This window comes from Monomorium pharaonis, chromosome 5 (assembly GCF_013373865.1).
Source record: "Monomorium pharaonis isolate MP-MQ-018 chromosome 5, ASM1337386v2, whole genome shotgun sequence".
In the NCBI taxonomy this organism is placed as follows: domain Eukaryota; kingdom Metazoa; phylum Arthropoda; class Insecta; order Hymenoptera; family Formicidae; genus Monomorium; species Monomorium pharaonis.
The window spans coordinates 24713909-24730195 of record NC_050471.1 but is presented as its reverse complement, the minus strand read 5'-3'; the positions used below and the strand labels follow the sequence as shown (position 1 = coordinate 24730195).

Genomic DNA, 16287 nt, shown 5'->3' with positions numbered 1-16287 from the left:
ACGAGAAATTTCTCTCTTATCACGGTGTACGCCATAATCATCTTCTCTCTCTATCGTCCTGGGAAGGCGCTTCATACCATAAAATATAGACACTCTACAATATTTGGTCAGCCTGACTATGTTCGCCTCGAGCAATTAAGGCGTGTTACAAAATAAACAAAATGAATTTTTTTTGTACATTCATTTATAAAACATGTATATGATTCACTTATATGTATAACATGTCCTTATTATTTAAAAATAAAAAATTAGTTATTTGTCATAGCACGGAAAAGATTAAAAAATTATGAATTTTTTTTTCAATTCAAAACTTTGACACCCATTATAGTCAAGTCTTATATTAAAAATTAAGTATTATTTTAAGATATCATCAATTACAAAGCCGTATTAGCATCTTAATTCTTTTGTACGTCTGGAATATATGCTTCTCTTACAGAAATTATCATAACTTTTAAAGAAATTATCTTATCGACTTTTATTTTTGTTGTTTTAAAAAGGAAAGTTTAATCTACACGTATAAATTATTGCACACTTTGAAATCTTGCGTATTCAAAAAGATATAATGTAAACTTTGCAAAAAATTCATCTTTTTGGTAGTAAAGAATAATCATGTATTATGTCAAATTTTTATTAAATTGACTTTTTAGTTAAAGTCTTATTTAATTGTAAAAGAAATAAAAAAAGATTAAAATTTTATTGTAATAAATATTGTAATAGTTTTTATTGTATTCAAAGTATGCGCAAGCAACAATGTCTTTTAGACTTCCGTAATACTTTTATTTTTCTAAATATGCTATTTTGAATTATACTTCTTGCCTTTGGTTTGTAATTAGTAATCACAAACCTTAATCCGGGCTCATATTTGAAATTTATCGATATTTTAGTATTTTATGAGACCGCTATCCTAAATTTACCCTTTTAAATTTTAATTTTGATACTTGATTTTGAATCAATTAACATCTCCAAAAACCGTTTCCATGTAAAACGCATTTTCTCTGGGAAAACCGACGATACAAAAGGATTCAGTTATTAGTTGAGACTTGAAATAAGATTCAGTTATAAATAGCGACCGTAGCTGATATAAAATTCAAAAATTCTAAATATGTGAACTTAAAACTTGTATCTTAAGATGGACTTGTATTCATTACTATTTATCGCGAAAAAAGTTCAAGTAGTAAAACAAGAAAAACATTATCATGAGTTTTTAATTTAAATGGCAATGTGAGACAGATCTTGGAATCCCCACTATCGACTATCGATGTAATTATACTGACAGAATTGCCGTGAACATTGAAATTAACAGACAATCGCTTCTGCGCCCGAATAGGCTACATTCATGTGTTAGTGTGATTAAGTGGATGAACTTCGCAATGGCAGAGAAAACATGTCCAACCAAAAGAGGAAGACCAGCGATTGGTCTGGGTCAAGCGCTGTCTCTGTTTAACCAGTAGCACAGTGAGCGCTAGACAAAGATAGAAATTGACCCGGACCATATCTTCTCTTTGTTTTTCTGCCGGACACTTTTCAAGAGCTTTTTGTAGAGATTACACAGTCCATGCTTTACGTCGATGAAGTGGTTGATGGTATGTATATATCTCAAGATCACACCAACTGATAGGGCTCCCGCATAGACTTTTGCATAACACATAGTACATGACGCATAAGAGAATTAATTAATCAGAGTTGTCTATTTTCCTCCCTAGGATAGAAATAAAAACCTCTGATTGGTTAATTTTTTTATGCATTAAGCATTTCGTGTTATGTAGAAGTCTGTGCGGCAGCCCATAGGTTTAATGGTTATCAACAGAATTGCAAAAAAAAAAAAAAACATGTAAACAGATATTTTAAAATATAAGCGAATGCATTTGAGAAAGCAGTTTGTCACAAAACTTTGCATAGTAAAGAATATATTTATTGGGAATATTTATCCAAATTAATTATAAATTAACGAAACGTAATTACATAACACTTAATAAATATATTACATAACAATTAATAAATACTTCAAACACATTTTATATAATGTTAACTGCTTCATAAAATTAACAAATTCTTTTAATTGAGAAAAAGGACAATTAGATTTTTTGTAAAATGTATATAATTTTTAGTGATTCATACACTTTTTACTTTAGAAATAAAAAGAGTATATTTACTATATTTTTATATCTTCTTAATTAACGTATTTTGATGTTGTTGTGTTTTAAAACACAAGTAATTGCTTGTCAAATGTGTTTAGATAAACTTATTAAGTTCATTAAGACAATAACTTCTCTATTATTGGCACTTATAAGATCAAATTAAAAAAAGGGCAATTTTATTTACGATACTTTTTTAACGAAAAAAAATATATAAGAATTATCTAGTCCAGGTCAGAATTTAATGAATTGGACAGTATTTTCAAATGTGTTTACACATAAATTTATCAATCTTATCAAGATAACTATCATAAGATTCATATCATATTTATTTTATTTATCGTAAATAGATATAAAATACTTTTTACGTGCAATCTCCAGACTGAAGAAATACGAGACTGTAGGAAATTAAACCCGAATAAAACAGTTATTACTACAAGAATGTTTATTATTATATTATTATTATTTATTCCTGTGGTATATTTGGCGTGTCATTATTACGTGCACAATGGACCATGTGGACGATTATTCCATAAAATACCAGGACCGTCAGGTTATCCAATTATTGGTAATTTATTTTTAGCGCTATGTTCACGAGGTAAGTTAAAACTTTCAACATATTTTTATAAGTAAACAAATTTTTCAAATTATGTAAATATTAATGTTCCTTTGTGCATAATATTTTTAATAATTATATAAGAAAGAGAGAGTTTTACAATATTTTTTATTCATTTTTATTTTCTGGTTAATTGTGTTTGTTTTGTTTTCGGTCCAACCAGAATGCAAACAAATCAGTTTAAAGTACATGTAAAATTCTAAATTAAACTAATTGCAATTTTTCTTTATTCTTAATATTTGATATACTTGTACAAATTTTCAGAGAAGTTTTGGAAAAATTTAATTATTTTTTCTACTCAATATTATCCTATTTTTAAAGTGTGGATGTTTTTTTATGGTCTTGTATCTATTCGACATCCTGATGACTTGGAGGTAATAAAATATAAAAAAATTAAATTCGATATCCATTATTTCTGTACAAACTAAAGATTAAAAAATTTTTTTATTATTTACAAAAAATATTTTACAAGAAAATCTTTATAATTATAAGAAAACCAATAGTTTAAATGTAGTGATGTGTTAAAATATTTCAAAAAAATTGATTATCATTATTAAGATTATTAAGTTATAGTATTTATCATAATACTTTTCATAATTTACTAGATAATACTAAGTAGTACAAAAGACATCGATAAGAGTCGATTGTATGAAGTATTACATCCTTGGTTAGGAATGGGTCTTCTTACTAGTGGAGGTAACGTAATATTAATCTATAAATAAAAAGAGTACATATTTTATAATAATAAACCAGATTGAAAATAATACTTTATTTGTAACGCTGTCATTGTTACCTTATTTGCAACAAATCTTTTTCATAACGATTACTTTAGTGTGTTATAATATTTTCATATTTAATTTGCACGCCACTTCAGTGCTAAAAAAAAAGTACAGTAATAAATATACAACATTATTGTCCGGATAGCATCGTGGAGAAACGGCAATTTTACGTTCACTTCATGACATGGAAAACAACATGATAAATTTTTAATCAAATCTGACCAACACCACACAAATTTTTAGTTATTGATCAATAAATGAAATCTAAAATTTAAATTATCAATGATCAATTATTAAGGATGTATCGGACTGAAGTTCAAAATGGTACAAAGTTGCTAAAAATTTGTGAAATTGTTCTTTTAGTTTCTTTAATGTACTGCAAAAAATTGAAAACGCATCCATTAAACGATTGCTGAGTTATAACTATTTTAATTTTCACTGATTTTACATGGTATCCTTTTCTATCTTATGGAAAAGGATGATCTTGACGGATAAAACAGCTAAAAAAATATAGAAGAAATAGTACTAATGTTTTGAATTTTTTTGTACATCTAGTATGTGAATAGATAAAAATATCTGCCAAGTTTCAATTATCTTCACTACACCGTTTTAAAGAAATAAAATATAATTTGAGATAATTGTGCATTTTTACTGTCAAAAGTTTAAACTCATAAATGAAAAAAATCGCAAATACGTATAAAATACCTTTGTAAAAATAAAAATAAGATTCCAACTATCGATCAAGTTTCTTACATTTAGATTTACAATGCGTTAGGCGTAGATATTTAAGTATTTCAAATTTCATGCATTTTTGTCTAAAATTGTATGTCCGATACATCCTTAACTCTATAACACCTCGACACATTTTGAACAATAATTGTTTTTTTAAAAAAAAGTCACTTTTTTGTCCAAATATAAACCAATTATTGTATTTGTAAAATTGTCATTTCTAGATCAATTATAAACCTTATTATTCAAAAACTGTTTCTCCATATTTACTCAATAATTGCTCAATTGTATAGAATTGTGATCACTCAATTATGCATAACAATCGTAACGTATGTACATACATGTGTATCAAATCACACGACAATTAAATTGAAGTTTTGTGCTGATTTTAGCCATTTAAAATTGTGTACACAAGTTTAAACGATAGAACTCTGTTTAAAAATTAAGAAAAAACAATGCAGTACACGAAAACTGTCGAGAATTGTCGCCAAATATCTAAAAACTATCCAGCACGACAATTAAAATTAAATTTCGTGCTGATTTCAGCCTTTTAAAATTGTGTACACAAGTTAAAACGTTAGAACTCTGTTTAAAAATTAAGGAAAAACAATGCAGTATACGAGAACTGTCGGGAATTGTCGCCAGATATGTAAAAACTATCCAGCACGACAATTAAAATTAAATTTCGTGCTGATTTCAGCCTTTTAAAATTGTGTACACAAGTTAAAACGTTAGAACTCTGTTTAAAAATTAAGGAAAAACAATGCAGTATACGAGAACTGTCGGGAATTGTCGCCAGATATCTAAAAACTATCCAGCACGACAATTATAATTAAATTTTGTGCTGATTTCAGCCTTTTAAAATTGTGTACACAAGTTAAAACGTTAGAACTCTGTTTAAAAATTAAGGAAAAACAATGCAGTATACGAGAACTGTCGGGAATTGTCGCTAGATATCTAAAAACTATCAAGCACGACAATTAAAATTAAATTTCGTGCTGATTTCAGCCTTTTAAAATTGTGTACACAAGTTAAAACGTTAGAACTCTGTTTAAAAATTAAGGAAAAACAATGCAGTATACGAGAACTGTCGGGAATTGTCGCCGGATATCTAAAAACTATCCAGCACGACAATTAAAATTAAATTTCGTGCTGATTTCAACCTCTTAAAACTGTGTACACAAGTTTAAAAGATAGAAGTTTGTTTAAAAATTAAGAAAAAATAATTTTTAAACAGAGTTCTAACGTTTAAACTTGTGTACACAATTTTAAGAAGCTGAAATCAGCCCGAAAATTAATTTTCATTGTCGTGCTGGATGGTTTTTAGATATCTGGCGACAATTCTTGACAGTTTTCGTATTCTGCATTGTTTTTTCTTAATGTCTAAACAGAGTTCTAACGTTCTAACTTGTGTACACAATTTTAAGAAGCTGAAATCAGCACGAAAATTAATTTTAATTGTCGTGCTGGATAGTTTTTACATATCTGGCGACAATTCTCGACAGTTCTCGTATTCTGCATTGTTTTTTCTTAATGTTTAAACAGAGTACTAACGTTTTAACTTGTGTACACAATTTTAAGAAGCTGAAATCAGCACGAAAATTAATTTTAATTGTCGTGCTGGATAGTTTTTACGTATCTGGCGACAATTCTCCACAGTTCTCGTATTCTGGTGTATTTTTCTATAATATTTAAACAGAGTTCTAACGTTTAAACTTGTGTACATAATTTAAAAATGCTAAAAACACACGAAAATTAATTTTAATTGTCGTGCTGGATAGTTTTTAGATATCTGGCGACAATTCTCGATAGTTCTCGTACTCTGCATTGTTTTTTCTTAATGTTTAAACAGAGTTCTAACTTTCTAACTTGTGTACACAATTTTAAGAAGCTGAAATAAGCACAAAAATTAATTTTAATTGTCGTGCTGGATAGTTTTTAGATATCTGGCGACAATTCTCGACAGTTCTCGTATTCTGCATTGTTTTTTCTTAATGTTTAAACAGAGTTCTAACGTTCTAACTTGTGTACACAATTTTAAGAAGCTGAAATCAGCCCGAAAATTAATTTTAATTGTCGTGCTGGATGGTTTTTAGATATCTGGCGACAATTCTCGACAGTTCTCGTATTCTGGTGTATTTTTCTATAATATTTAAACAGAGTTCTAACGTTTAAACTTGTGTACATAATATTAAAATGCTAAAATCAGCACGAAAATTAATTTTCATTGTCGTGCTGGATGGTTTTTAGATATCTGGCGACAATTCTCGACAGTTCTCGTATTCTGCATTGTTTTTTCTTAATTTTTAATCAGAGTTCTATCGTTTTAACTTGTGTACACAATTTTAAAAGGCTGAAATCAGCCCGAAAATTAATTTTCATTGTCGTGCTGGATGGTTTTTAGATATCTGGCGACAATTCTCGACAGTTCTCGTATCCTGCATTGTTTTTTCTTAAAGTTTAAACAGAGTTCTAACGTTCTAACTTGTGTACACAATTTTAAGAAGTTGAAATCAGCACGAAAATTAATTTTAATTGTCGTGCTGGATAGTTTTTAGATATCTGGCGACAATTCTCGACAGTTCTCGTATTCTGCATTGTTTTTTCTTAATGTTTAAACAGAGTTCTAACGTTCTAACTTGTGTACACAATTTTAAGAAGTTGAAATCAGCACGAAAATTAATTTTAATTGTCGTGCTGGATAGTTTTTAGATATCTGGCGACAATTCTCGACAGTTCTCGTATTCTGCATTGTTTTTTCTTAATGTTTAAACAGAGTTCTAACGTTCTAACTTGTGTACACAATTTTAAGAAACTGAAATCAGCACGAAAATTAATTTTAATTGTCGTGCTGCATAGTTTTTAGATATCTGGCGACAATTCTCCACAGTTCTCGTATTCTGCATTGTTTTTTCTTAATTTTTAATCAGAGTTCTATCGTTTTAACTTGTGTACACAATTTTAAAAGGCTGAAATCAGCACGAAAATTAATTTTAATTGTCGTGCTGGATAGTTTTTACATATCTGGCGACAATTCTCCACAGTTCTCGTATTCTGCATTGTTTTTTCTTAATGTTTAAACAGAGTTCTAACGTTCTAACTTGTGTACACAATTTTAAGAAGCTGAAATCAGCACGAAAATTAATTTTAATTGTCGTGCTGGATAGTTTTTAGATATCTGTCGACAATTCTCGACAGTTCTCGTATTCTGGTGTATTTTTCTATAATATTTAAACAGAGTTCTAACGTTTAAACTTGTGTACATAATTTTAAAATGCTAAAATCAGCACGAAAATTAATTTTCATTGTCGTGCTGGATGGTTTTTAGATATCTGGCAACAATTCTCGACAGTTCTCGTATTCTGCATTGTTTTTTCTTAATGTTTAAACAGAGTTCTAACGTTCTAACTTGTGTACACAATTTTAAGAAGCTGAAATCAGCCCGAAAATTAATTTTAATTGTCGTGCTGGATAGTTTTTACGTATCTGGCGACAATTCTCGACAGTTCTCGTCTTCTAGTGTATTTTTCTATAATATTCAAACAGAGTTCTAACGTTTAAACTTGTGTACATAATTTTAAAATGCTAAAATCAGCACGAAAATTAATTTTCATTGTCTTGCTGGATGGTTTTTAGATATCTGGCGACAATTCTCGACAGTTCTCGTACTCTGGTGTATTTTTCTATAATATTTAAACAGAGTTCTAACGTTTAAACTTGTGTACACAATTTTAAGAAGCTGAAATCAGCACGAAAATTAATTTTAATTGTCGTGCTGGATAGTTTTTACGTATCTGGCGACAATTCTCGACAGTTCTCGTATTCTGGTGTATTTTTCTATAATATTTAAACAGAGTTCTAACGTTCTAACTTGTGTACACAATTTTAAGAAACTGAAATCAGCACGAAAATTAATTTTAATTGTCGTGCTGGATAGTTTTTAGATATCTGGCGACAATTCTCCACAGTTCTCGTATTCTGCATTGTTTTTTCTTAATGTTTAAACAGAGTTCTAACGTTCTAACTTGTGTACACAATTTTAAAAGGCTAAAATCAGCACTCAAATTAATTTTAATTGTCGTGCTGGATAGTTTTTACATATCTGGCGACAATTCTCCACAGTTCTCGTATTCTGGTGTATTTTTCTATAATATTTAAACAGAGTTCTAACGTTTAAACTTGTGTACACAATTTTAAAAGGCTAAAATCAGCACTCAAATTAATTTTAATTGTCGTGCTGGATAGTTTTTACGTATCTGGCGACAATTCTCGGCAGTTCTCTTATTCTGCATTGTTTTTTCTTAATGTTTAAACAGAGTTCTAACGTTCTAACTTGTGTACACAATTTTAAGAAACTGAAATCAGCACGAAAATTAATTTTAATTGTCGTGCTGGATAGTTTTTAGATATCTGGCGACAATTCTCGACAGTTCTCGTATCCTGCATTGTTTTTTCTTAAAGTTTAAACAGAGTTCTAACGTTTAAACTTGTGTACATAATTTTAAAATGCTAAAATCAGCACGAAAATTAATTTTCATTGTCTTGCTGGATGGTTTTTAGATATCTGGCGACAATTCTCGACAGTTCTCGTACTCTGGTGTATTTTTCTATAATATTTAAACAGAGTTCTAACGTTCTAACTTGTGTACACAATTTTAAGAAGCTGAAATCAGCCCGAAAATTAATTTTAATTGTCGTGCTGGATGGTTTTTAGATATCTGGCGACAATTCTCGACAGTTCTCGTATTCTGGTGTATTTTTCTATAATATTTAAACAGAGTTCTAACGTTTAAACTTGTGTACATAATATTAAAATGCTAAAATCAGCACGAAAATTAATTTTCATTGTCGTGCTGGATGGTTTTTAGATATCTGGCGACAATTCTCGACAGTTCTCGTATTCTGCATTGTTTTTTCTTAATTTTTAATCAGAGTTCTATCGTTTTAACTTGTGTACACAATTTTAAAAGGCTGAAATCAGCCCGAAAATTAATTTTCATTGTCGTGCTGGATGGTTTTTAGATATCTGGCGACAATTCTCGACAGTTCTCGTATCCTGCATTGTTTTTTCTTAAAGTTTAAACAGAGTTCTAACGTTCTAACTTGTGTACACAATTTTAAGAAGTTGAAATCAGCACGAAAATTAATTTTAATTGTCGTGCTGGATAGTTTTTAGATATCTGGCGACAATTCTCGACAGTTCTCGTATTCTGCATTGTTTTTTCTTAATGTTTAAACAGAGTTCTAACGTTCTAACTTGTGTACACAATTTTAAGAAGTTGAAATCAGCACGAAAATTAATTTTAATTGTCGTGCTGGATAGTTTTTAGATATCTGGCGACAATTCTCGACAGTTCTCGTATTCTGCATTGTTTTTTCTTAATGTTTAAACAGAGTTCTAACGTTCTAACTTGTGTACACAATTTTAAGAAACTGAAATCAGCACGAAAATTAATTTTAATTGTCGTGCTGCATAGTTTTTAGATATCTGGCGACAATTCTCCACAGTTCTCGTATTCTGCATTGTTTTTTCTTAATTTTTAATCAGAGTTCTATCGTTTTAACTTGTGTACACAATTTTAAAAGGCTGAAATCAGCACGAAAATTAATTTTAATTGTCGTGCTGGATAGTTTTTACATATCTGGCGACAATTCTCCACAGTTCTCGTATTCTGCATTGTTTTTTCTTAATGTTTAAACAGAGTTCTAACGTTCTAACTTGTGTACACAATTTTAAGAAGCTGAAATCAGCACGAAAATTAATTTTAATTGTCGTGCTGGATAGTTTTTAGATATCTGTCGACAATTCTCGACAGTTCTCGTATTCTGGTGTATTTTTCTATAATATTTAAACAGAGTTCTAACGTTTAAACTTGTGTACATAATTTTAAAATGCTAAAATCAGCACGAAAATTAATTTTCATTGTCGTGCTGGATGGTTTTTAGATATCTGGCAACAATTCTCGACAGTTCTCGTATTCTGCATTGTTTTTTCTTAATGTTTAAACAGAGTTCTAACGTTCTAACTTGTGTACACAATTTTAAGAAGCTGAAATCAGCCCGAAAATTAATTTTAATTGTCGTGCTGGATAGTTTTTACGTATCTGGCGACAATTCTCGACAGTTCTCGTCTTCTAGTGTATTTTTCTATAATATTCAAACAGAGTTCTAACGTTTAAACTTGTGTACATAATTTTAAAATGCTAAAATCAGCACGAAAATTAATTTTCATTGTCTTGCTGGATGGTTTTTAGATATCTGGCGACAATTCTCGACAGTTCTCGTACTCTGGTGTATTTTTCTATAATATTTAAACAGAGTTCTAACGTTTAAACTTGTGTACACAATTTTAAGAAGCTGAAATCAGCACGAAAATTAATTTTAATTGTCGTGCTGGATAGTTTTTACGTATCTGGCGACAATTCTCGACAGTTCTCGTATTCTGGTGTATTTTTCTATAATATTTAAACAGAGTTCTAACGTTCTAACTTGTGTACACAATTTTAAGAAACTGAAATCAGCACGAAAATTAATTTTAATTGTCGTGCTGGATAGTTTTTAGATATCTGGCGACAATTCTCCACAGTTCTCGTATTCTGCATTGTTTTTTCTTAATGTTTAAACAGAGTTCTAACGTTCTAACTTGTGTACACAATTTTAAAAGGCTAAAATCAGCACTCAAATTAATTTTAATTGTCGTGCTGGATAGTTTTTACATATCTGGCGACAATTCTCCACAGTTCTCGTATTCTGGTGTATTTTTCTATAATATTTAAACAGAGTTCTAACGTTTAAACTTGTGTACACAATTTTAAAAGGCTAAAATCAGCACTCAAATTAATTTTAATTGTCGTGCTGGATAGTTTTTACGTATCTGGCGACAATTCTCGGCAGTTCTCTTATTCTGCATTGTTTTTTCTTAATGTTTAAACAGAGTTCTAACGTTCTAACTTGTGTACACAATTTTAAGAAACTGAAATCAGCACGAAAATTAATTTTAATTGTCGTGCTGGATAGTTTTTAGATATCTGGCGACAATTCTCGACAGTTCTCGTATCCTGCAGTGTTTTTTCTATAAAGTTTAAACAGAGTTCTAACGTTTAAACTTGTGTACATAATTTTAAAATGCTAAAATCAGCACGAAAATTAATTTTCATTGTCTTGCTGGATGGTTTTTAGATATCTGGCGACAATTCTCGACAGTTCTCGTACTCTGGTGTATTTTTCTATAATATTTAAACAGAGTTCTAACGTTTAAACTTGTGTACACAATTTTAAGAAGCTGAAATCAGCCCGAAAATTAATTTTAATTGTCGTGCTGGATAGTTTTTACGTATCTGGCGACAATTCTCGACAGTTCTCGTATTCTGCATTGTTTTTTCTTAATTTTTAATCAGAGTTCTATCGTTTTAACTTGTGTACACAATTTTAAAAGGCTGAAATCAGCCCGAAAATTAATTTTCATTGTCGTGCTGGATGGTTTTTAGATATCTGGCGACAATTCTCGACAGTTCTCGTATCCTGCATTGTTTTTTCTTAAAGTTTAAACAGAGTTCTAACGTTCTAACTTGTGTACACAATTTTAAGAAGTTGAAATCAGCACGAAAATTAATTTTAATTGTCGTGCTGGATAGTTTTTACATATCTGGCGACAATTCTCGACAGTTCTCGTATTCTGCATTGTTTTTTCTTAATGTTTAAACAGAGTTCTAACGTTCTAACTTGTGTACACAATTTTAAGAAGTTGAAATCAGCACGAAAATTAATTTTAATTGTCGTGCTGGATAGTTTTTAGATATCTGGCGACAATTCTCGACAGTTCTCGTATTCTGCATTGTTTTTTCTTAATGTTTAAACAGAGTTCTAACGTTCTAACTTGTGTACACAATTTTAAGAAACTGAAATCAGCACGAAAATTAATTTTAATTGTCGTGCTGCATAGTTTTTAGATATCTGGCGACAATTCTCCACAGTTCTCGTATTCTGCATTGTTTTTTCTTAATTTTTAATCAGAGTTCTATCGTTTTAACTTGTGTACACAATTTTAAAAGGCTGAAATCAGCACGAAAATTAATTTTAATTGTCGTGCTGGATAGTTTTTACATATCTGGCGACAATTCTCCACAGTTCTCGTATTCTGCATTGTTTTTTCTTAATGTTTAAACAGAGTTCTAACGTTCTAACTTGTGTACACAATTTTAAGAAGCTGAAATCAGCACGAAAATTAATTTTAATTGTCGTGCTGGATAGTTTTTAGATATCTGTCGACAATTCTCGACAGTTCTCGTATTCTGGTGTATTTTTCTATAATATTTAAACAGAGTTCTAACGTTTAAACTTGTGTACATAATTTTAAAATGCTAAAATCAGCACGAAAATTAATTTTCATTGTCGTGCTGGATGGTTTTTAGATATCTGGCAACAATTCTCGACAGTTCTCGTATTCTGCATTGTTTTTTCTTAATGTTTAAACAGAGTTCTAACGTTCTAACTTGTGTACACAATTTTAAGAAGCTGAAATCAGCCCGAAAATTAATTTTAATTGTCGTGCTGGATAGTTTTTACGTATCTGGCGACAATTCTCGACAGTTCTCGTCTTCTAGTGTATTTTTCTATAATATTCAAACAGAGTTCTAACGTTTAAACTTGTGTACATAATTTTAAAATGCTAAAATCAGCACGAAAATTAATTTTCATTGTCTTGCTGGATGGTTTTTAGATATCTGGCGACAATTCTCGACAGTTCTCGTACTCTGGTGTATTTTTCTATAATATTTAAACAGAGTTCTAACGTTTAAACTTGTGTACACAATTTTAAGAAGCTGAAATCAGCCCGAAAATTAATTTTAATTGTCGTGCTGGATAGTTTTTACGTATCTGGCGACAATTCTCGACAGTTCTCGTCTTCTAGTGTATTTTTCTATAATATTCAAACAGAGTTCTAACGTTTAAACTTGTGTACATAATTTTAAAATGCTAAAATCAGCACGAAAATTAATTTTCATTGTCTTGCTGGATGGTTTTTAGATATCTGGCGACAATTCTCGACAGTTCTCGTACTCTGGTGTATTTTCTATAATATTTAAACAGAGTTCTAACGTTTAAACTTGTGTACACAATTTTAAGAAGCTGAAATCAGCCCGAAAATTAATTTTAATTGTCGTGCTGGATAGTTTTTACGTATCTGGCGACAATTCTCGACAGTTCTCGTATTCTGCATTGTTTTTTCTTAATTTTTAATCAGAGTTCTATCGTTTTAACTTGTGTACACAATTTTAAAAGGCTGAAATCAGCCCGAAAATTAATTTTCATTGTCGTGCTGGATGGTTTTTAGATATCTGGCGACAATTCTCGACAGTTCTCGTATCCTGCATTGTTTTTTCTTAAAGTTTAAACAGAGTTCTAACGTTCTAACTTGTGTACACAATTTTAAGAAGTTGAAATCAGCACGAAAATTAATTTTAATTGTCGTGCTGGATAGTTTTTAGATATCTGGCGACAATTCTCGACAGTTCTCGTATTCTGCATTGTTTTTTCTTAATGTTTAAACAGAGTTCTAACGTTCTAACTTGTGTACACAATTTTAAGAAGTTGAAATCAGCACGAAAATTAATTTTAATTGTCGTGCTGGATAGTTTTTACATATCTGGCGACAATTCTCGACAGTTCTCGTATTCTGCATTGTTTTTTCTTAATGTTTAAACAGAGTACTAACGTTTTAACTTGTGTACACAATTTTAAGAAGCTGAAATCAGCACGAAAATTAATTTTAATTGTCGTGCTGGATAGTTTTTACGTATCTGGCGACAATTCTCCACAGTTCTCGTATTCTGGTGTATTTTTCTATAATATTTAAACAGAGTTCTAACGTTTAAACTTGTGTACATAATTTAAAAATGCTAAAAACACACGAAAATTAATTTTAATTGTCGTGCTGGATAGTTTTTAGATATCTGGCGACAATTCTCGATAGTTCTCGTACTCTGCATTGTTTTTTCTTAATGTTTAAACAGAGTTCTAACTTTCTAACTTGTGTACACAATTTTAAGAAGCTGAAATAAGCACAAAAATTAATTTTAATTGTCGTGCTGGATAGTTTTTAGATATCTGGCGACAATTCTCGACAGTTCTCGTATTCTGCATTGTTTTTTCTTAATGTTTAAACAGAGTTCTAACGTTCTAACTTGTGTACACAATTTTAAGAAGCTGAAATCAGCCCGAAAATTAATTTTAATTGTCGTGCTGGATGGTTTTTAGATATCTGGCGACAATTCTCGACAGTTCTCGTATTCTGGTGTATTTTTCTATAATATTTAAACAGAGTTCTAACGTTTAAACTTGTGTACATAATATTAAAATGCTAAAATCAGCACGAAAATTAATTTTCATTGTCGTGCTGGATGGTTTTTAGATATCTGGCGACAATTCTCGACAGTTCTCGTATTCTGCATTGTTTTTCTTAATTTTTAATCAGAGTTCTAATCGTTTTAACTTGTGTACACAATTTTAAAAGGCTGAAATCAGCCCGAAAATTAATTTTCATTGTCGTGCTGGATGGTTTTTAGATATCTGGCGACAATTCTCGACAGTTCTCGTATCCTGCATTGTTTTTTCTTAAAGTTTAAACAGAGTTCTAACGTTCTAACTTGTGTACACAATTTTAAGAAGTTGAAATCAGCACGAAAATTAATTTTAATTGTCGTGCTGGATAGTTTTTAGATATCTGGCGACAATTCTCGACAGTTCTCGTATTCTGCATTGTTTTTTCTTAATGTTTAAACAGAGTTCTAACGTTCTAACTTGTGTACACAATTTTAAGAAGTTGAAATCAGCACGAAAATTAATTTTAATTGTCGTGCTGGATAGTTTTTAGATATCTGGCGACAATTCTCGACAGTTCTCGTATTCTGCATTGTTTTTTCTTAATGTTTAAACAGAGTTCTAACGTTCTAACTTGTGTACACAATTTTAAGAAACTGAAATCAGCACGAAAATTAATTTTAATTGTCGTGCTGGATAGTTTTTACATATCTGGCGACAATTCTCCACAGTTCTCGTATTCTGCATTGTTTTTTCTTAATGTTTAAACAGAGTTCTAACGTTCTAACTTGTGTACACAATTTTAAGAAGCTGAAATCAGCACGAAAATTAATTTTAATTGTCGTGCTGGATAGTTTTTAGATATCTGTCGACAATTCTCGACAGTTCTCGTATTCTGGTGTATTTTTCTATAATATTTAAACAGAGTTCTAACGTTTAAACTTGTGTACATAATTTTAAAATGCTAAAATCAGCACGAAAATTAATTTTCATTGTCGTGCTGGATGGTTTTTAGATATCTGGCAACAATTCTCGACAGTTCTCGTATTCTGCATTGTTTTTTCTTAATGTTTAAACAGAGTTCTAACGTTCTAACTTGTGTACACAATTTTAAGAAGCTGAAATCAGCCCGAAAATTAATTTTAATTGTCGTGCTGGATAGTTTTTACGTATCTGGCGACAATTCTCGACAGTTCTCGTCTTCTAGTGTATTTTTCTATAATATTCAAACAGAGTTCTAACGTTTAAACTTGTGTACATAATTTTAAAATGCTAAAATCAGCACGAAAATTAATTTTCATTGTCTTGCTGGATGGTTTTTAGATATCTGGCGACAATTCTCGACAGTTCTCGTACTCTGGTGTATTTTTCTATAATATTTAAACAGAGTTCTAACGTTTAAACTTGTGTACACAATTTTAAGAAGCTGAAATCAGCACGAAAATTAATTTTAATTGTCGTGCTGGATAGTTTTTACGTATCTGGCGACAATTCTCGACAGTTCTCGTATTCTGGTGTATTTTTCTATAATATTTAAACAGAGTTCTAACGTTCTAACTTGTGTACACAATTTTAAGAAACTGAAATCAGCACGAAAATTAATTTTAATTGTCGTGCTGGATAGTTTTTAGATATCTGGCGACAATTCTCCACAGTTCTCGTATTCTGCATTGTTTTTTCTTAATGTTTAAACAGAGTTCTAACGTTC

At 30.3% G+C, this 16287-nt stretch overlaps 1 protein-coding gene across 4 annotated transcripts in view; it reads left to right on the top strand.

Moving 5' to 3' along the window:
- The first annotated feature begins 1 nt into the window (after position 1).
- Positions 2-16287, top strand: part of LOC118645708 (cytochrome P450 4V2-like) — a 36508-nt gene continuing 20222 nt past the window's right edge. For 2 of the 4 annotated variants that reach the window (XR_004963388.1, XR_004963389.1), the window contains exons 1-3: positions 2-1583; positions 2517-3125; positions 3357-3447. Coding sequence is in view for 1 of the 4 variants with exons in the window: in XM_036287383.1 (XP_036143276.1) it covers positions 3078-3125; positions 3357-3473 (165 nt within the window). In the remaining 3 variants the exon portion in view is untranslated. Of the gene's footprint in view, positions 1584-2516; positions 3126-3356; positions 3804-16287 lie in introns of those variants that run through there. The other 2 variants (XR_004963387.1, XM_036287383.1) reach the window with 2 other exon arrangements.